The sequence below is a fragment of the Ipomoea nil genome, unplaced genomic scaffold (assembly GCF_001879475.1).
Source record: "Ipomoea nil cultivar Tokyo-kokei standard unplaced genomic scaffold, Asagao_1.1 scaffold0688, whole genome shotgun sequence".
Taxonomy (NCBI): domain Eukaryota; kingdom Viridiplantae; phylum Streptophyta; class Magnoliopsida; order Solanales; family Convolvulaceae; genus Ipomoea; species Ipomoea nil.
Genome location: NW_017617116.1, coordinates 7,655,435 through 7,678,133, shown reverse-complemented (window position 1 = coordinate 7,678,133; position 22,699 = coordinate 7,655,435). Strand labels below are relative to the sequence as shown.

Sequence of the window (22,699 nt, the reverse complement as noted above, 5' to 3'; positions counted from 1 at the left end):
GATCTCATTGTTCTCCCTTCAGAAAGTTGATCTCCCCATGTGAATCTCATGTGAAGTGCATTAGAATGAACCAATCTTCCCCGTTTATCCAGTGAAATGACAATAGGGTCACCCCCAACTTGAAAAGTTGAGGAGCACTTGTCTTTAAGAAATCTTACAAATTCTGGTGCAATCCATTTTTGTGTATTCAATACACAAAAATAGTGGCACAAAACATGGTGCCTTTGTACTTGCTCATTCAGATCATTTATAATTGGAACCCAAATTATCTTTACTCCTCTGGGCTCATTATATGCATAATAGGGGAACTGTTTGCCGGATGATATTAGTAGTAGCACTCCCTCCCCTTCAAACTCTTCTAATCCCGTTGAATATGACCATCTCTAATATAAAAGATATTTGGAGGTCATCAAATTAGATAAATATAGTATTTCACCACACATACACATATATGACAAAAAAAAAAAAAAAAAAAAAAGTAAGAACAAATGCTTACACATACCGTGATAATACTTTTGTTCAAAATTGGCTTTTCATTACTATTTTTGACATTGAATATCAATTTAAGAACGTCCAAGATATTTGAAGAATTATCAAACGCATGTAACAATGCTTGATAATTTTGTTCAGTCCTTTTTGCCTCTGCATACACAAAACTATAATTAATCTCATTGCTAAATTATGATTTTTGGTAAAATCTATTTAATCAAAGTACTGTAATTTTGGATTTAATTAATCATTTTAATTAGAAAAATTAAGGATTATTTGTTTGCATAACAAAGTTTAACTTTTACAGTCAATTTATAATAACTTCATATGCACTAGAAATTATATGATATTCATAATTATACATGAATTATAATCATAAACATTTCATTTCGTAACTAAATATTAAAATGAAATATTAAGCCAACCTAGTAGTGGGAGGCTGGAATCCAGAATCTCTTTGATTTTGGTGGATACATTGGACAATTCCCTCATGATCTGATTTTGTGGCCTGAAGAATAAGAGCAAGGCTAATTAATTAATTAAAAGCAAACATCAATAAATCAATCTTCACTATACTTATTTACAAATAGTTAATTAAACCCAATTTACACGTTAAATTGTATTAATGATTTGTAAATATTATTTAATGAGATATTACAACTAATTATTTATAATGATTATTGAAAAATAGATTAAGGCAGAATATATTTAATTTAATTTAATTTTTTTTATTAGAAGGAAGGGGATACCCTACAAAGTTAATTTAATTTTTTTTATTAGAAGGAAGGTGATACCCTACAAAGTCAATTTAATATTTAATTTAATTTATACAAAGTTAAATCAAGTGGTCTTACTTGAGGCCCAAAATAAGGAGGTGAGCGTAGGCAACAATACTTCTTGCGATCCAGTAGTTCGCCAAAAACATTGATGATGAATGTCGAAGCTCAACCATGAGCTTGGTGAGATCAAACATGGACTTTATTGAGTCATTCAAAAAAATTTCATTCTCAATGGATAGCATTGAGTTTACACTTTTTCGTAGAGTAGTCATGTTATAGGAAAATCCTTTCTGATGGCATGATTGTGAGGCAACTTTAAATTTTCCTCGGATGATCGCAAAAGATGCGAGCAACATTACTCCCTTAGCATGCCACATATACTTTGACAACAAACTTAGTAGATAAATGGCAATTGAGTGACTATCATCATAGCTTACACAAGTGAAGGCTATCTAAAAAATGATAATGAAATTTAACAAAAAGAAGTCATCATTTGAACTCATATAAAATTGTGTGATGAATGGAGGATTTATATATATCATATCACGAAAGAGAGTTGCAAAACAACAAATGAAATCTCCTTCTGGATGTGCTCTTGTAATTGTAACTTGTCTTGCATTGCTTCTCGGTGAACCTAAACTCATACTCCATTAACACAAAGCTAGTGTGATGAAAACAAAAATGGAACTATTTCTAAGCAGGAATAGTAAGAACATTTAAGAAATCTCTCATTGGTCTATGATTATTTAGATATATATAATTGTATGATAAAAATCATTCACTATAGGTGCATATATATACAATGGTAACTAAATCTATATAATTGTCAATAAAATAATTTTAAAAATTGTTTAATGTAAGTAATATTGTCAAACCGTATTGAAATTGAAAATGTCCTCCACAAATTTGAGAAGACAATTTGCATCAACATCTATGCCACCATTCGGATTATGCGTATCCTTAACTTGTTCTATGATGATCTTCTTTTCAACATGAGTCATTTGTAGTTGTGAAATTGTTGTTCTTGACGGAGAGAGAGGATGAGTTGTCATGTCTTGTAGGTAAGATAAGAAGAGAAGAATTGGCTCTTTAAAAAAAGAATAATCAATGTTTAGTTAGATTGGTTCCGGTCATAACAATGTAGCTCTTATATAATATAAAAATTAAAAATCTTGTGGAAGAATTAATTGAGCTTGCTTCACTGTAAGGAAAAGAACCAAAGAGGAATGTAATCTTTTATTTCATTATTGAATTATTATATGAGAAGTTTGTCTTCTTGCTTACAAAACACAAAAGTAAAATAGAATAACTAAGGTAGTTAAGAATAGTATTACTTTTTGTTTTGAAATTTTTCCCGTCTCTTTCCTTCCCTTACTTTTATTACTTATTCTTGAGAAATAAAAAACAAACTCCTCATGATCATCATATATATATCATACAAATTTTATTTGATTAAATACCGGCGGAGGTCTTCCGACTTTGGTGGCACTGTCACTTTTAGTCCTCAACTTTTAAATCAACCACTTTTAGTTCTCGTAGTTTTTGTTTCTAGCCATCTATGGTCCTTTCGTTAAACTTGACCATCTAATGCCGTTTTCTAAAAGATAATTCAGTCCTTTCATAATTAATTTATTAATTATTATGTTTAATTTCCTCAACAGAATAGTCAAACAATGGTTTCCCCAGCTATGAACGTGTACAAAACCAGCTCGTAGATCAAAATGGCGTACAAAAGCTGGTACGAAGGTTGTGCCAAAACGACGTCAGGATATCTCGGTATGACTCGGCAAACATAATAATTAATAAATTAATTATGAAAGGACTGAATTATCCTTGAGAAAACGGAATTAGATGGTCAAGTTTAACAGAAGGACCGTAGATGGCTAGAAACAAAAAGTAAGAGGACTAAAAGCGGTTGATTTAAAAGTTGAGGACTAAAAGTGGCAGTGCCACCAAAGTCAGAGGACCTCCGCTGGTATTTACTCAATTTTATTTTGTCTGGTCTACATACCAATTAACAGCTAAGCTCTTTGGAGGCTTGAACAATAAACAAAATTAAAAGAAGAAAAGAGCAGAATTGAAGATGGAGCTGAGGTAGATATAGATTTATGTATCTAAAGGAGAACTCAGTGATGAAGTAAAGCATTGTAATATTAATTTTGTGGCCCAAACACTTTACATGAATTTTTATACTCTCCCTCAACTCCACTCTTCTATATATCATGTTCTTGATTCTTGATTTCTTGATAACTAATTAATACACTAGTACTACAAATAAAAATTAAAGTGCAATACATACAGATTCAGCTGCACTAGTTGAACTTCATACCTAGCTCTCACATGAATGGATTGTGAAAGGGAAAATTAAAGCATGGAATCAACAGAATAGTATGGTATCAACAGAATTGATTGTATATGTAAATCAAAAACAGAAACAAAATAACTGCAAAGTATATTAATGTGCTCACCAGAATTTTCATGTAATCCAGAATTATATACCGTAGAGAAATGATATGATGAACCAAAGCATAGCTTCAATGCACGAATTCTACTAATTGCTTCAATTATTTGCTCATCACAACATTTCTCTAACAATGAAGTAAATTCTTCAAAGCTCTTTGGTGCTTCAATAGTATAAGGAAGTTCAAATTGTTGAGCTGAATGCTGCTTCAAAGGTGATTGACATTTTTCAGTATCTATTTTATCTTTTTCCTTCCTCTCAAGTTAGATTTTTTTTTCAACCTTTGACTCTTTGATTACACCCTCATCAAAATCATCTTCACTGTCCTCTAAATCGGTGCCAACTAACATTCTCATCATCACTCTCTTCCCAGTCTTTTACCGTCTGAGACTTTTTAGTTTTAATTTATTTGTATATACTTACATATGGTGACCAATGAACCAATTTATACTAAAACCATCTTGAAAAATTGAATTATGTCTCGGAACTTAAGTAATCACAAGATTTCAAATTTAACTCATCTTAAGAGTTGTTGATTGACTTTCTTGATTTGAGTTGGTCAGTTAGGTAACATAGATTGGTTTACTTGTAGTATTTTATCTGTTAGAATCACAAGGCAAACTTTATTCTATTAACACCTTTATGGGTGTAAATATTTCTGAAAATCAAAGATCTTGGAACCAGGGGTGTAGACCAAGCCTTTTCTTAGAGAAGGGTCGCATAGAAGTTTGGAACTATAGTTATCGGCCACCTTGAACCTACATGGACCAAGCTCTGATTCTCCTTCTCAGCGATCTCAGGCTGATGATACAGATTTAATACACTTTTAGGGTGTGTTTGGTTCGCACATAGGAATCGGAATCGGAATGGGTATCAAATACTTGGTAATGGAAATGGGTTTTGGTGAAAGTATTTAACATGTTTGGTAGTAGGGTGGAATGAGAATGGTTACTAATAGTAGTGCTTGAGAATGAATAAGGGAATGAAACACTTATTTTATTTGAGTATGGGTTTTTCAATTGATGGGGTATTCGAAACCCATAGTAGTGTTCTAAAAACCTATCAACCAAACAACAACAATCACTTTCATACCCATTCCTATGGGCAAAACCCACCAACCAAACACACCCTTAATTCTACTATTCTTGTAATTGGGACATTGAAAACGTGAACAAATTAAAGGTTTAATTTGTATGTATATTCAATGAATAATATTACAACCATGAAGGCATGAACGTACAAGTACAAACATATTATACATGCATTGCATGTAGACTACTACAACAACTCTTACACCCCGTGCATTCCTAATCTTCATCCTCTTTATAATATAAGAAATTGGTCGGACCATGACAACAAGAGAAAGTGACAAATTTATGCATGTTGTGGTTACATTGAGGGCAGGACACAGTCTCTGAAATTTCATCCAAATTAGATGAGTGATTGAGAGCACAACAAGAATGTTGATTGGAAGAAGAAGAAGAAGTATTAAGCATCTCATAGTAATCCTTGAATGCTTGTTCAAAATCATTGGCATTCTCCCATTTCTCATACTCATTCAACACTCCTAATATTTTGTCTCCCATATCACATCCAATTATTCTTTTCCCTTTGCCCAACAAAGCCCATGATCCAATTGTTGTACATTCATCTCCATAAGATAATAATTTTATGAGTCCTTGCAGAATTTCATCATTCCTTTCATCAAGTCCAACCTTACTCAAATATTGGATCCTAGATAATGTCACACTATGAAGTCGTGCCCAAAAAAACTTAAACGCATAACGTCCAAACACATAATCACATGCTCTCCTCATCTCTGCAATCATTTTTCTTCTTCTTCCAACGTATGCAATATTCATATTCATTTGAAATTTGGAACGAACTTCTTGTACCTTAAGTACAAATTCTAGAACTCGTTTAATGTTATTGCCTCCGCACAAGAAAATGTACATTTCATCATCATCAATCTGTTCACAAGAAAAATACATAAAACAATATAATGTTTTAATTATTGTTTAATTGAATCGTTTATTTAAAATAAAAATTTAAAAAATAAATATTGAATAGGGAGTAATAATTTTGTTTTAAGCATGAGGGGACGTAGAAGCTAAGATAATTGAATATAATTGTAGGTAGGCAGGCATGCAGTTTAGCTTAGCATAGCTTGTAGTTAATTAATTAGAATTGAAAATGAGGACTCATTACTTACCCACCAGTTTGTACTCATTCTCGTTTCTACTACAAGCTTAAGATTCTATGATTCTTTAAGCCAAAGCTCTTGTTCCCTCTCACGAGTGTATTTGTATGAACGAAACTGATGAATATATAAAATATTATTGTATTTGTATAAAATGGTTGAATTTCATAATTATAAACTTTTTAGTGAAATTTTTTTCTAAATAAATAAAGACAGACATGTACATATAATAAGTAAGAATTTAATTATAAGATAGACATACCGAACTTTTCATCTTTGTCTGGATGTCATTCATCCAATCATTGATCTTTTTGTAGACCTTTCTCGCAAAATTATGTATTTGTTGGTCAATATCATCAATCACACGGTCAGCACCAGAAGTCCTTTCTCTCAATTCATTTTCTAATGAAGGGATTATATAATCCGATCTCAATATTATCCTTTTAGAAATTTGATCTCCCCATGCAAATATCATGTGAAGTGCATTAGAATGAACCAACCTTCCCCGTTTGTCCAGTGAAATGACAATAGGGTCACCCCCAACTTGAAAAGTTGAGAAGCACTTGTCTTTAAGAAATCTGTCAAATTCTGGTGCAATCCATTTTTGTGGATCCAATACACAATAATAGTCAGAATTAGGCATTTGTATATGCCCATCCAGATCATTTATAATTGGAACCCAAATCTTTACTCCTCCCGTGTACGCCGCATTATATGCATAATAGGGGAAGTGTTCGCCGGATGATATTAGCAATAGCACTCCCTCCCCTTCAAACTCATCTAATCCCATTGAACGCTGTAAATATAAAATATAGATATTTGGAGGTCATCAAATCAAGTGCAGTATTCCACGTATATGATAAGGTAAGTAAGAACCAATGCTTATACGTACCTGCCAGGGGTCCAAAATTGGCTTATCTTTATTATTTTTGACATTGAATATCAATTTTAGAACGTCCAAGATATTTGAAGAATTATCAAACGCATGTAACAACACTTGATATTTATCTTCTGCCCTTTTTGCCTCTGCATACACAAAGCAATAATTAATCTCATTGCGAAATTATGATTATTTTTGTAAAATATATTTAATCAAAGTATTGTAATTTTTTATTTAATTAATCATTTTAATTAGAAAAATTAAGGATTATTTGATTGCATAAAAAAGTTTAAGTTTTACAGTCAATTTATAATAACTTCATATGCACTAGAAATTATATGATATTCATAATTATACATGAATTATAATCATAAACGTTTCGTAACTAAATATTAAAATAAAATATTAAGCCAACCTAGTAGTGGGAGGCTGGAAGCCAGAATCTCTTTGATTTTTGTGGATACATTAGACAGTTCAGTCATGATCTGATTTTGTGGCCTGAAGGATAAGAGCATATATGGCTAATTAATTAATTAATTAAAAACAAACATCAACAAATCAATCTTCACTATACTTATTTACGAATACTTAATTAAACCCAATTTACACGTGTTGTTGTGCAATGTAAAGTAATACTTTGAAATACTCAACTTTATATTGTATAAATTATAATTTATAAGCATTGTCAAAGATAGAAAAATTAGATTAAGGCAAAGATAGAATATATGTAATTTATGCAAATGTTAAATTAAACGGACTTACTCGATGTTCAAAATAAGGAGGTGAGCATAGGCAACAATACTTTTTGCAATCCAGTAATTTGCCAAAGACATTGATGATGAATATCGAAGCTCAATCATAATCTTGGTAAGATCAAACATGGATTTTATTGAGTCATTCAAAAAAAATTCATTCTCATTGGATAGCATTGAGTTTACACTTTTTCGTAGAGCAATCATGTTGTAGGGCAGTTCTGTGATGGCATGATTGTGAGGTAACTTTAAATTTTCCTCGGATGATTGCAAAACATGCAAGTAACATTACTCCCTTAACATGCCACATATACTTTGACAACAAACTTAGCAGATAAATTGCAGTTGAGTGACTATCATCATTACTTACACAAGTGGAGGTTACCTAAAAATGAGAATGAAATTTAAAAGGAAAAAGTCATCATTTATTTGTAGTCATATAAAATTGTGTTAATGGAGGATTTATATATACCATACCACGAAAGAGAGTTGTAAAACAACAAATGAAATTTCCTTCTGGATGTGTTCTTGTAACTGTAACCTGTCTTGCATTGCTTCTCGAGGAACCTAAACTCCATTAACACAAAGCTAGTGTGATGAAACAAAAATGGAACTATTTCTATGCAGGAATAGTAAGAACATTTAAGAAATCTCTCTTTGGTCTATGATTATTCAATGAAAATTTACTTGGTAACATTAATAATAACAGTATGGATTTGTATTATATATGCTCTGCATTTAGGTGATTGTATGATAAAAATTCATTCACTATAAGTGCGTATATATACAATGGTAACAAAATCTATATATTTGGCAATAAAATAATTTTAAAAATAGTTTAATGCAAGTATATTGACAAACCGCATTGAAATTGAAAATGTCTTCCACAAATTTGAGAAGACAATCTGCGTCGACATCTATGTCACCATTCGGATTATGTGTATTCTTAACTTGTTCTATGATAATATTCTCTTCAACATGAGTCATTTGTAATTGTGAAATCGTTGTTCTTGATAGAGAGAGAGGTTGAGTTTCCATGTCTTGTAGGTAAGATGAGAAGAGAATTGGCTCAATGAAGAGAGAAAAATTAAGGTTTACTTGGATTGGTTCTAGACATGACAACGTTTGTAGATCTTATATATAATATATAGAGATTAAATATCTTGTGAAAGAATTAATTGAATTTGCTTCACTGTAAGGAAAAGAACCAAAGAGGAATATAATCTTTTATTTCATTATTGGATTATTATATGAGAAGCTAGCTTGTCTTCTTGCTTACAAAAACACAAAAGTAAAATAGAATAACTAACTAAGGAAGTTAGGGATAGTATTATTTTTTTGTTTTGAAAAATTTCCCATGCCAGTCTCTTTCGTTACTTTACTTTTATTACTTATTCTTGAGAAATAAAAAACAAACTCCTCATGATCATCATATATATCAAACAAAATTAAAAGAAAAGAGCAGAATTGAAGATGAAGCTGACTGAGGTAGATATAGATTTATCTATCTAAAGGAGAACTCAGTGATGAAGTAAAGCATTATAATATTGATTTTGTGGCCCAAACATGCAAACACTTTACAAGAATTTTTATACTTTCCCTCAACTCCACTCTTGTATATATGGTGTGTTCTTGATTCTTGATTTCTTGATAACTAATACACTAGTACGTACTACGAATAAAATTTAAAGTGCAACACATACTAGTTAAGCTAGCTAGCTAGTTGAACTTCATACATAGATTGTGAAAGGAAAAAGAAGATGGAATGAGCGATATCTTCAATTCTCCTTCTGGTATCAACACGATCGGAGGAACCACTTTATCACGGCAAATTATGGAGTGCAAGGTGGACACGGTTCCAAAACTATTCATAATTATGAATATATAGTTCAAAAATTATGAATATATAGTTCTATAATTATGAACATAGACTTGTGAACATAATTATGAACATATAGTTTTGTAATTATGAATATAGAGATTCAATAATTGTGAATATGAAGTTCAAAAATTATGAATATATAGCTTTATAATTATGAACATATAGTTCAGTAGTAATTATAAACATAGACTACTGTAATTGTGAATATACAATTCAATAATTATGAATATAAAGTTTAAAAATTAAAGTTGTTCAATCATATTGTATTCTATAAATAAAGTAAAACAAGACAAACTGCATGAACTAAAGGTACCAACCATTTGCTGACTTCCACAGCAAACGAATAATGGAAAATTTTAAACAAGAAAAAAGGAAAACCTTTTTGAAAACATAATTGAATTGGAAGATTACAATTAATTAAATTAATATTAAAAATAAAAATAAAAATTATCCTACCAGGGTATAATATGCCTCTATCATATAGCACCTCTCTACTTTGAAGTTTCTTTCATTTAATTCTTGCATCATCAGGGACGGAGCCAGAAAATATGTTGAGGTGGGGCAAAGAAGTAAGGAAGGATTCAATGGCGGATTCAGAAAATTTTTTTAGTGAGGGAAAAAATTAAAATAAAAGAGAAAGTTTTAAAAAAATGAAATACTTAAAAAGTATAACAACAAATATTGTTGGATATAGCGAAAAATAAAACATATTAAAACTTTATAAAAATATTTATAACAAAATATATGAAACATAATTAATTTGATAAAACAATTCGAATATAAAACACATTATAAATTACGCATTCCATTACTAATATAAAGAAAGTTATAATGGAAGTTATATATATCATGTCAAAATTTAATTGTACATTCCATTATTAATATAAAGAAAGTTATAATCAAAGACTCGAACCCTAGCCATTCCAAAACTCATACACATTAGTTACCACCTTGTCTATCACAGCTTTTGTTTACATAATCTGTTTTATACTACTTATATGAATAATGTACTATATATACATATTATATACAATATAAGGTAGGGGTGGAGTGGGGTGATGGGGGGCAGCTGACCCCCCTGCCCCCCTCTGGCTCCGTCTATGTGCATCATAAAGGAAAACAAGGAAAGAGGGACAAATTGATAAGTTTTGTCTATTTTAAATAAGTTTTGGTTGAAATTTTGGCCCTTTACACAATTGTAAAAGCCCAATTCTAAAAGTACCACTATAAAGGAAGGCTAGCTAGTCCAATGGGAATGTGATAATCTCATCAATTTCCTTTGGATCAAATAATTAAAAAGATATAGATAAGACTTAGCAGTTAAGAATAATTGATAAGAAAAATGTTAATTTAGTTGCAAGGTTAGAGGACTGATTATTGTAGGGGTGAGTCATGTTAAAGAGCTTTGAGTCGAATATTTTCCCTAATAAAAAATGAAAATCCGATTTACTAGTTTCATGGCCACCGCTGGAAATTAGCGTTTTTCCGACCTCATTTCCGACCACCCAAAATTGGTCGCAAAAGTGACTTTTTTCCATTTTTCGACGAAGGGTTAGAGTGGTCGAAATTTCCGACCACCTTTGAAGAGTGGTAGGACATACCGACCACCAAGTAAAGGTGGTCGGATAGTGTTTTCCTTTTTAAATTTTTTTTTGTTATTTATTTTTTTTGAAAGCTTTTATTTTTGTTATTGTTGTGGTTTAATGGTATGAAGGCCACATGATATATCTTTTTATTATTGATTACTAGTATTTTCGCCGTGCGATGTTCGAAATTGATTTGTTGTAATATATTAAGAATATTTGAATCGATATATAATTATTTAAATTAGAACATCAAATATTATATAGTGCAATTAAAGATATATATGCTTAGGATCGTTTATGTGTTTTGATGTTATCATTGTTTGAATTTGAGCAAATAATTGTTAAAATTAATAGTTAGATCGATATATAGATGTACACATGCGGTGCTCTAACTTTAGAGATTTTATTTATTATTTCACATATTTGAATTACTTATTTTTTCTTTAATTATTCTCATTGTAAACATAAATGATATTGCAATAATTAATTTATGATATTTATCAAATTGTATCTTTTTAAAAATATAGATTTTCACATGTTTAGGAGTTAAAAAATATATTAAAATTATTTTTATTTTTAAAATATTTTCCAGCAACCGAAACACTCCCTTAGTCTCACATCAAAAACTGATAAAGAAAAGTATTTCATTAAGAAAATCAAAACTAATTAAAATAAATCTAATCATGCTATATTTATTTATAACTGTATATTGAATGCTATATTAAAAAAAAAAATAAAAAACAAAAAAACAAAAGAGTTCATACATGCACCAAATCTACACATGAAGTTATAATTAATGAAGGATTGTGTTCCTGTATAATAACTCGCAATGCAACAGATTTTATTTAGAATCTTCTGATACAAGAATCATGTTTTACTTACATGGTCATCACTTTCTGAATAGGGGGAGAGGGGGGGGGGGGGGGGTATTGAGAACGTAAACAAATTATTAAAGGTTTAATTTGTATGTATATTCAACTAAGAAAGTACAAGTACAAACATAATACATGCATGAAGACCATGCACCACAACAACTCCAACAGCCAGTGCAAGTGGAACATAAACTCTAGTATTATTTCTTGTAGTCTTCATTCTGTAGATAATAAAAATAATTGGTCGGCCCATGACAGCAAGAGAAAGTGACAAATTTATGCATGTTGTGGTTACATTAAGGGCAGGGCACAGCCTCTGGAATTTTATCCAAATTAGATGGGTGATTGAGAGCACAACAAGAGTGTTGATTGGAAGAAGAAGAAGAAGTATTAAGCATCTCATAGCAATCCTTGAATGCTTGTTCAAAATCATCGGCATGTGCATTGTTCTCCCATTTCTCATACTCATTCAAGACTTGTAACATTTTGTCTCCCATATCACATCCAATTATTCTTTTCCCTTTGCCCAACAAGGCCCATGATCCAATTGTTGTACATTCATCTCCATAAGATAATAATTTTCTAAGTCTTTGCAAAATTTCGTCACTTCTTTCATCAATTCCAGCCTTACTCAAATATTGGATCCTAGATGAGGTCACACTATGAAGTCGTGTCCAAAACCACTTAATATCATAAGGTTCAAATTCATAATCACATGCTTTACTCACCTCTTTAACCATTTTTCTTCCTCTTCTTCCAACGTATGCAATTTTCATATTTATTTGGAATTTGGAACGAACTTCTTGTACCTTAAGTACAAATTCTAGAACTCGTTTAATGTTATTGCCTCCGCACAAGAAAATGTACTTTTCATCATCATCAATCTGTTCAAAAGAAAAATACATATATAGGATAATATAATGTTTTATTAATGCTTAATTGAATCGTTTATTTAAAATTAAGAAAAAATAAATATTGAATACTGAGTAGTAATTTTGTTTTAAGCATGAGGGGACGTACAAGCTAAGATAATTGAATTGTAGTGTATAGTTTAGTTTAGCTTAATTAGCTTGTAGTTAATTGCCACTAATTAATTAGAATTGAAAATGAGGACTTATTACTTACCCACGAGTTTAGCCTCTTTTGGAAATCCCATTTGTGAGTCGCTCCTACTACAAGCTTAAGATTCCAAGATTCTTTAAGCCAAAGCTCTTGTTCCCTCTCACGCGTGTAGTTGAATGAACGAAACTGATGAATATATAAAATATTATTGTATTTGTATAAAATGTTTAAATTCTAAAATTATAAATTTTTTATTGATTTTTTTCTAAATAAATAAAGATAGACATATGCATATAATAAGTAAGAGTTTAATTATAAGATAGACATACCGAACTTTTCATCTTGATCTCGATGTCGTCAATCCAATCTTTGATCATTTTGCGGACCTCTCTCGCAAAATTATGAATTTGGTTGTCAATGTCACCAATCACACGGTCAGCACCAGAAGTCCTTTCCCTCAACTCATTTTCTAATGAAAGGATTGTACCACCTGATCTCATTGTTCTCCATTCAGAAAGTTGATCTCCCCATGTGAATCTCATGTGTAGTGCATTAGAATGAACCAATCTTCCCCGTTTATCGAGTGAAATGACAATAGGGTCTCCCCCAACTTGAAAAGTTGAGGAGCACTTGCTTTAAGAAATCTTATAAATTCTGGTGCAATCCATTTTTGTGTATTCAATACACAAAAATAGTGGCACAAAACATGATGCCTTTGTACTTGCTCATTCAGATCATTTATAATTGGAACCCAAATTATCTTTACTCCTCTGGGCTCATTATATGCATAATAGGGGAACTGTTTGCCGGATGATATTAGTAGTAGCACTCCCTCCCCTTCAAACTCATCTAATCCCGTTGAATATGACCATCTCTAATATAAAAGATATTTGGAGGTCATCAAATTAGATAAATATAGTATTTCACCACACATACACATATATGACCAAAAAAAAAAAAAAAGTAAGAACAAATGCTTACACATACCGTGATAATACTTTTGTTCAAAATTGGCTTTTCATTACTATTTTTGACATTGAATATCAATTTAAGAACGTCCAAGATATTTGAAGAATTATCAAACGCATGTAACAATGCTTGATAATTTTGTTCAGTCCTTTTTGCCTCTGCATACACAAAACTATAATTAATCTCATTGCTAAATTATGATTTTTGGTAAAATCTATTTAATCAAAGTACTGTAATTTTGGATTTAATTAATCATTTTAATTAAACAAATTAAGGATTATTTGTTTGCATAACAAAGTCTAACTTTTACTGTCAATTTATAATAACTTCATATGCACTAGAAATTATATGATATTCATAATTATACATGAATTATAATCATAAACATTTCATTTCGTAACTAAATATTAAAATGAAATATTAAGCCAACCTAGTAGTGGGAGGCTGGAATCCAGAATCTCTTTGATTTTGGTGGATACATTGGACACTTCCCTCATGATCTGATTTTGTGGCCTGAAGAATAAGAGCAAGGCTAATTAATTAATTAAAAGCAAACATCAATAAATCAATCTTCACTATACTTATTTACAAATAGTTAATTAACCCAATTTACACGTTAAATTGTATTAAGGATTTGTAAATATTATTTATATGAGATATTACAACTAATTATTTATAATGATTATTGAAAAAATAGATTAAGGCAGAATATATTTAATTTAATTTATACAAAGTTAAATCAAGTGGTCTTACTTGAGGCCCAAAATAAGGAGGTGAGCGTAGGCAACAATACTTCTTGCGATCCAGTAGTTCGCCAAAAACATTGATGATGAATGTCGAAGCTCAACCATGAGCTTGGTGAGATCAAACATGGACTTTATTGAGTCATTCAAAAAAATTTCATTCTCAATAGATAGGATTGAGTTTACACTTTTTCGTAGAGCAGTCATGTTATAGGATAATCCTTTCTGATGGCTTGATTGTGAGGCAACTTTAAATTTTCCTCGGATGATCGCAAAACATGCGAGTAACATTACTCCCTTAGCATGCCACATATACTTTGACAACAAACTTAGTAGATAAATGGCAATTGAGTGACTATCATCATAGCTTACACAAGTGAAGGGTATCTAAAAATGATAATGAAATTTAAAAGAAAAAAGTCATCATTTGAACTCATATAAAATTGTGTGATGAATGGATGATTTATATATACCATACCACGAAAGAGAGTTGCAAAACAACAAATGAAATCTTCTTCTCGATGTGCTCTTGTAACTGTATCTTGTCTTGCATTGCTTCTCGAGGAACCTAAACCCATACTCCATTAACACAAAGCTAGTGTGATGAAAACAAAAATGGAACTATTTCTAAGCAGGAATAGTAAGAACATTTAAGAAATCTCTCATTGGTCTATGATTATTCAGATATATATAATTGTATGATAAAAATCATTCACTATAGGTGCATATATATACAATGGTAACTAAATCTATATAATTGTCAATAAAATAATTTTAAAAATTGTTTAATGTAAGTAATATTGACAAACCGCATTGAAATTGAAAATGTCCTCCACAAATTTAAGAAGACAATTTGCATCAACATCTATGCCACCATTCGGATTATGCGTATCCTTAACTTGTTCTATGATGATCTTCTCTTCAACATAAGTCATTTGTAGTTGTGAAATTGTTGTTCTTGACCGAGAGAGAGGTTGGGTTGCCATGTCTTGTAGGTAAGATAATTAAGAAGAGGAGAATTGGCTTTTTGAAAAAAGAATAATCAAAGTTTAGTTAGATTGGTTCCGGTCATGACAATGTAGCTCTTATATAATATTAAAATAAAAAATCTAGCTAGTGGAAGAATTAATTGAGTTTGCTTCACTGTAAGGAAAAGAACCAAAGAGGAATATAATCTTTTATTTCATTGTTGGATTATTATATGAGAAGTTTGTCTTCTTGCTTACAAAAACACAAAAGTAAAATAGAATAACTAACTAAGGAAGTTAGGGATAGTATTATTTTTTTGTTTTGAAAAATTTCCCATCCAGTCTCTTTCGTTACTTTACTTTTATTACTTATTCTTGAGAAATAAAAAAAAAAAAAAAAAAAAAAAAAAAAACAAACTCCTCATGATCATCATATATATATCATACAAATTTTATTTTATCTGGTCTACATACCAATTTAATAGCTAAGCTCTTTGGAGGCTTGAACAACAAACAAAATTAAAAGAAGAAAAGAGCAGAATTGAAGATGGAAATTGTAGGGAATTCCCTTAGCTTTCCATAGCCACTTGAATAACCTCATTTAGACATCGTATGTAAGAGATATTATCAAAACACTATCAGCATGTTGCAGGACAGATTCCTGCATCTGAATGTTCTTATTGTCTAGTATGAATATTAGTGCATTTGGAATCTCCAAAAGTGTCCAACACAAAAGTTGTATGGAACTTCCTTAGCTTTCAACACTTGAATAATCTCATTAATTTGAACATGGTATGAATAATTTATGGCCAAAACATTCAAATATGTCGCGTATTATCTTGTTTTACCATTTATTAATAATGACTAAATTTTATCGAAAATAAAAGATCTTGGGACCACGGGCGTAGACCAAGACTTTTCTTGGAAAAGGCTCGCATAGAAGTTTGGAACTACAGTTATCGGCCACCTCTAACCTACATAGTTTTAACTTTTTTTCCTTTAATTGCGTTTTTTAAAAGAAAAAAATTTAAAATTAGTAGTCACAAGATCAAACTCCGACCAATAGTGAGGTATTAATTTTTTAGACTCAACAAGATTGAGAAAATATAAAACGGATATTATCTTGTAAAGAATCATGAATATTTCAAAAAAAATCTTGAAATTGCCCTGGAAGGGCAATAATCTTTTCAATTATAATGTTTATAACTATAGAGTCTTCGTACGTACATTTTCACTTTGCACAGGAAACTCCAAAACAACAATATACTCGAATTGGACACTTCAATGTAACGTAAACAATTGACAATAAATAGAAATCAGCAACGTATATGAATACTAATAGTTTGATCAAAATTAATATTTTAATTTGGTTCAAGACAATATTATTTTTAATTCTGTTCGAACTCTCAACCTTTCTTTAAGGAATGAGAGTACTCCAGTATAATAACTCGCAATGGAGTGATTTGATTGAGAAAGTGTTAACAAGAGTCGAACTCGTCATTTTTTGACGATACAAGAATTATGTTTTATTTAGCCACCCTTTCTGAATAAAGGGGGAAAGACGAGAGGAGGGTTTAATCCAAGGGGAATGTGGTTTCATCAATTTCCTTTTGACCAAATAATTGAAAAGGGGGAGGATATGGTTGTAGTTGAGAACCTAATGTACACAACTAACAAGAATTGTGGAATGAGAAAATGAATCCTCTTTAATCTTTTCTTAATATATATAGTCCTCTTTATTGGTGCTATTATTATCTCTGTATGGTCAAATCTTAGTAGATGATGACGTGGGCTGCCACTTATCATTTCAACATGCACGGTTGGAAATCTCATTCTTTCTGCCCAACCAAAGAAAACGACATATTTTGGTCGGAAAAAGAAATTTCCGACCAACATACCGACCAAATAGAAAAAACACTCGTCAAAATTTCCGTGCAGAACTAATCTTTTGTCGAAAATAGCTTCTAACATACAAAAATTGGACGAAATGCTAGAGGGTAACCCACCATTCTTTCAGATGATACAAGATGGATATTTATTGCCTTTATGCACAGGCAATATTATGACTTTAACAGTCTTTAAGTTATCTATCCATTTTGATTTATTTTATTTTTAGTTTTCGATTTAAAAAAAAAAGTTCTATTTTTTAGTCCACAATGTTCTTAAATGCAAGAGGGCATGGGTTTGATGAACTGTTCACAAAACGAAAATATTGCCTATCTATCTAGGATTGGGGTGCAGCTCTGATTCTCCTTCAATTCTCATCTCAGGCTGATGATACAGTTTTAATACACTGTTATTGCTATTATTCTAGTAATTGGGACATTGAAAACGTGAACAAATTAAAGGTTTAATTTGCATGTATATTCAATGAATAATATTACAACCATGAACATACAAGTACAAACATAATACATGCAATTGTAGTATTCCTAGTCTTCATCCTGTTTATAATGTAAGAAATTGGTTGGACCATGACAACAAGAGAAAGTGACAAATTTATGCATGTTCTGGTTACATTGAGGGCAGGACATATCCAAATTAGATGAGTGATTGAGAGCACAACAAGGGTGTTGATGGGAAGAAGAAGAAGAAGTATTAAGCATCCCATAGTAATCCTTGAATGCTTGTTCAAAATCATTGGCATTCTCCCATTTCTCATACTCATTCAACACTCTTAACATTTTGTCTCCCATATCACATGCAATTATTCTTTTCCCTTTGCCCAACAAAGCCCATGATCCAATTGTTGTACATTCTTCTCCATAAGATAATAATTTTCTGACTCCTTGCAAAATTTCATCACTCCCTTCATCAAGTCCAGCCTTACTCAAATATTGAATCCTAGATGAGGCCACACTATAAAGTCGAGCCCAAAAGAGATTAAAAAGAACATAATAAAGCGCATTTCCACCTGCTGTATGCACCTCTTCAATCATTTTTCTTCTTCTTCTTCCAACGTATACAATTATCATATTCATTTGAAATTTGGAGCTAACTTCTTGTACCTTAAGTACAAATTCTAGAACTCGTTTAATGTTATTGCCTCCGCAGAAGAAAATGTACTTTTCATCATCATCAATCTGTTCAAAAGAAAAATACATCGAACAATATAATGTTTTATTAATGTTTAAATGAATCGTTCATTTAAAATAAAAATTAAAAAAAAAATATTGAATAGGGAGTAGTAATTTTGTTTAAAGCATGAGGGGACGTACAAGCTAAGATAATTGAATATAATTGTAGGTAGGCAGGCATGCAGTTTAGCTTAGCTTAGCCACTAATTAATCAGAATTGAAAATGAGGACACATTACTTACCCACGAGTTTATCATGTCTTCGAATGGCCAGTGGTTACTCGTTCCTACTACAAGCTTAAGATTCCAAGATTCTTTAATCCAAAGCTCTTGTTCCATCTCACAAGTGTAATTGTATGAACGAAACTGATGAATATATAAAATATTGTTGTATTTGTATAAAATGGTTGAATTCCATAATTATAAACTTTTTAGTAAAAAATTTTCTAAATAAATAAAGATAGACATGTACATATAATAAGCGAGTAAGAGTTTAATTATTAGATAGACATACTGAACTTTTCATCTTTGTCTCGATGTCGTTCATCCAATCATTGATCTTTTTGCGGACCTCTCTAGCCAAATTATGTATTTGTTGGTCAATATCATCAATCACACGGTCAGCACCAGAAGTCCTTTCTCTCAATTCATTTTCTAATGAAGGGATTATATCATCTGATCTCATTGTTCTCCTTTCACAAATTTTATCTCCCCATATGAGTATCATGTGTAGTGCATTAGAATGAACCAACCTTCCCCGTTTGTCCAGTGAGATGACAATAGGGTCACCCCCAACTTGAAACGTTGGGAAGCACTTCTCTTTTAAAAATCTTACAAATTCTACTGCAATCCATTTTTGTGGAACCAATACACAATAGGCGTAAAAGTCACGCATTTGTATATGATCATCCAGATCATCATTTATAATTGGAACCCAAATCATCTTTACTCCTCCCGTGCTCGCCGCATGATATGCATAATAGGGGAAGTGTTTGCCGGATGATATTAGCAATAGCACTCCCTCCCCTTCAAACTCATCTAATCCCATTGAACCCTATAAGTAAACAAGATATTTGGATTGGAGGTCATCAAATCAAGTGCAGTATTCCACATATATGATAAGGTAAGTAAGAACAAATGCTTATACGTACTTGTCACGGGTGCAAAATTGGATTCTCTTTATTATTTTTGACATTGAATATCAATTTAAGAACGTCTAAGATATTTGAAGAATTATCAAACGCATGTAACAATGTTTGATAATTTTCTTCTGCCCTTTTTGCCTCTGCATACACAAAACTATAAGTAATCTCATTGCTAAATTATGATTATTTTTGGTAAAATATATTTACTCAAAGTACTGTAATTTTGGATTTAAGTAATCATTTTAATTAGAAAAATTAAGGATTATTTGTTTGCATAACAAAGTTTAACTTTTACAGTCAATTTATAACATGAACCAGAAATTATATGATATTCATAATTATACATGAATTATAATCATAAACATTTCGTAACTAAATATTAAAATAAAATATTAAGCCAACCTAGTAGTGGGAGGCTGGAAGTAAGAATTTCTTTGATTTTGGTGGATACATTGGACAGTTCCGTCATTATCTGATTTTGTGGCCTGAAGAATAAGAGCATATATGGCTAATTAATTAATTAAAAACAAACATCAATAAATCAATCGTCACTATACTTATTTATGAATAGTTAATTAAACCCAATTTACACGTGCTGTTGTGCAATGTATAAATTAATGCTTTGAAATATATATTAATTTTCAGCTTAAATTAATATTGTATTAATGATTTATAGGTATTGCTAACTATCAGTGTGATAAGACTTCAGTAATCACTTTAAATAGGTGGTTGCAAGATTGAGAAAGTATAATAAAACAGGTACTACTCTGTAAAGAATCATGAGTGTTTCAAAAAATGATTTATAGATATTTATACGAAATATCACAACTAATCATTTTTAAAGATTATTGAAAAATTAGATTAAGGCAAAAAGATCGAATATATGTAATTTATGCAAATGTTAAATCAAATGGTCTTACTCGAGGCTCAAAATAAGGAGGTGGGCATAGGCAACAACACTTCTTGCGATCCAATAATTCGCCAAAAACATTGAAGATGAATGTCGAAGCTCAATCATAAGCTTGGTGAGTTTAAACATGGATCTTATTGACTCATTAAAAAAAATTTCATTGTCAGGAGATAGCATTGAGATTAGACTAGTTTTTAGAACATCCATAGTGTAGGACGATAGTCCTTTCCGATGACATGATTGTGAGACAACTTTAGATTTCCCTCGGATAATCGCAAAACATGCGAGTAACATTACTCCCTTAACATGCCACATATACTTTGACAACAAACTTAGCAGATAAATTGCAGTTGAGTGACTATCATCATAGTTTACACGGGTGAAGGTTACCTAAAAATGAGAATGAAATTTAAAAAAAAAAAAAAAAAAAGTCATCATTTCATTTGCACTCATATAAAATTGTGTGATGAATGGAGGATTTATATATACTATATACCACGAAAGAGAGTTGTAAAACAATAGATGAAATTTCTTTCTGGATGTGTTCTTGTAACTGTAACCTCGGTCCGTCTTGCATTGCTTCTCGAGAAACCTAAACTCATACTCCATTAACACAAAGTTAGTGTGATGAAAACAATAATGGAACTATTTCTAAGCAAGAATAGTAAGAACATTTTAGAAAATCTTTGATTGTTTGTCCATTATATTATTTTTTTATTATGTGAGAAGCCTATCTTCTTGCTTCAAAAACACAAAATAAAATGTTTGAGCACTTTCTGGCAAGGACTATTTAGTAAAATATCCCATAGAATACCAGATCTGAGGAAAGAATTGATCGAAATAGAATTTTTACCAACAAAGTTGGACAGTAGAAAAAGGTAGTATGTAGTTTACCGTCTCAGATTTTCCATGTTCATCACTTCCTTCTTCCTCAGGATCATCTTCATCACTCTCTGAATCTTCATTAGAATGTTCATCTTCATTTTCAGAATTATCTTCATCACTCTCTGAATCCTCATTAGAAGATTCATCTTCTTTTACAGAATTATCTTCATCACTCCCCCGTCTCTCCAAATTCTCATTAGAAGACTCATCTTCTTTTTCCGAATTATCTTCATCACTTTTTGAATCCTAAACTCATACTCCATTAACACAAAGCTAGTGTACTGATGAATCAAGAATGAAACTATTTCTAAGATAAATTCTACCATTTACAAATTAAAATCTCTCTTTCAACTATGATTATTCAACATAAAATTACTAGATGACGTTGATAATAATAGTATGGATTTATATATATATATATTTTGTATTTAGCTGATTGTATTATAAAAATTTATTCAATATAGGTGCATATATATACAATGCTAATAAAATATGTATATTTGTGAAGAACAAAACTTTAAAGTATATGGACAAACCGTATTGAAATTGAAAATGTCTTCTACAAACTTGAGAAGACAATTTGCATCCACATCTATGTCACCATTAGGATGATGTGTATCCTTAACTTGTTCTATGATGATCTTCTCTTCAACATGAGTCATTTGTAGTTGTGAAATTGTTGTTCTTGATGGAGAGAGAGGCTGAGTTGCTATGTCTTGTAGGTAAGATAAGAAGAGGAGAATTGGCTCAATGAAAAAACAAAAATTAAGGTTTACTTGAATTGGTTCTGGTCATGACAACATAGCTCTTATATAATATAGAGATTAAAAATCTTGTGGAAGAATTAATTGAATTTGCTTCACTGTAAGGAAAAGAACCCAAGAAGAATATAATCATTTATTTCATTATTGGATTATTATATGAAGCTTGTTTTCTTGCTTACAAAACACAAAAGCAAAATAGAATAATTAAGGAAGTTAAGGATAGTATTATTTTTTGTTTTGAAAATTCTCCAGTCTCTTTCCTTCCCTTACTTTTAT

The 22,699-nt window shown here is 30.9% G+C and overlaps 2 protein-coding genes across 2 annotated transcripts; both read right to left on the bottom strand.

Moving 5' to 3' along the window:
* Nucleotides 1–4,905: 4,905 nt before the first annotated feature.
* Nucleotides 4,906–22,516, bottom strand: LOC109175721 (protein SIEVE ELEMENT OCCLUSION B-like). Its single transcript, XM_019325059.1, has 8 exons — nucleotides 22,196–22,516; nucleotides 21,669–21,905; nucleotides 21,271–21,366; nucleotides 20,785–21,164; nucleotides 14,363–14,445; nucleotides 6,822–6,955; nucleotides 6,192–6,725; nucleotides 4,906–5,699 (listed from the first exon to the last, which is right to left on the bottom strand). The coding sequence occupies exons 1-8, from the start codon at nucleotides 22,319–22,321 to the stop codon at nucleotides 5,037–5,039; spliced, it is 2,253 nt and encodes a 750-aa protein (XP_019180604.1). The 5' UTR covers nucleotides 22,322–22,516; the 3' UTR covers nucleotides 4,906–5,036.
* On the bottom strand, nucleotides 11,979–13,578 carry LOC109175724 (protein SIEVE ELEMENT OCCLUSION B-like). The gene is made up of 3 exons (XM_019325068.1): nucleotides 13,293–13,578; nucleotides 13,027–13,149; nucleotides 11,979–12,785 (listed from the first exon to the last, which is right to left on the bottom strand). Exons 1-3 carry the CDS (start codon nucleotides 13,503–13,505, stop codon nucleotides 12,198–12,200), a joined length of 924 nt encoding a protein of 307 aa, XP_019180613.1. The 5' UTR covers nucleotides 13,506–13,578; the 3' UTR covers nucleotides 11,979–12,197.
* Nucleotides 22,517–22,699: the final 183 nt, after the last annotated feature.

What these genes read in the sequence shown, in the direction of transcription:
- LOC109175721 (XM_019325059.1), bottom strand. Translation starts at nt 22,321, where the DNA reads ATGACTCATGTTGAAGAGAAGATCATCATAGAACAAGTTAAGGATACA. An exon ending in TTTTACAACTCTCTTTCGTG is followed by an intron (nt 21,165 to 21,270) that starts GTATATAGTATA and finishes TCTCATTTTTAG; the next exon opens with GTAACCTTCACCCGTGTAAA. An exon ending in CTCCTTATTTTGAGCCTCGA is followed by an intron (nt 14,446 to 20,784) that starts GTAAGACCATTT and finishes CTTATTCTTCAG; the next exon opens with GCCACAAAATCAGATCATGA.
- LOC109175724 (XM_019325068.1), bottom strand. Translation starts at nt 13,505, where the DNA reads ATGAGATTCACATGGGGAGATCAACTTTCTGAATGGAGAACAATGAGA. An exon ending in AGATCAAGATGAAAAGTTCG is followed by an intron (nt 13,150 to 13,292) that starts GTATGTCTATCT and finishes TATATTCATCAG; the next exon opens with TTTCGTTCATTCAACTACAC. An exon ending in AAAAGAGGCTAAACTCGTGG is followed by an intron (nt 12,786 to 13,026) that starts GTAAGTAATAAG and finishes TCTTTTGAACAG; the next exon opens with ATTGATGATGATGAAAAGTA.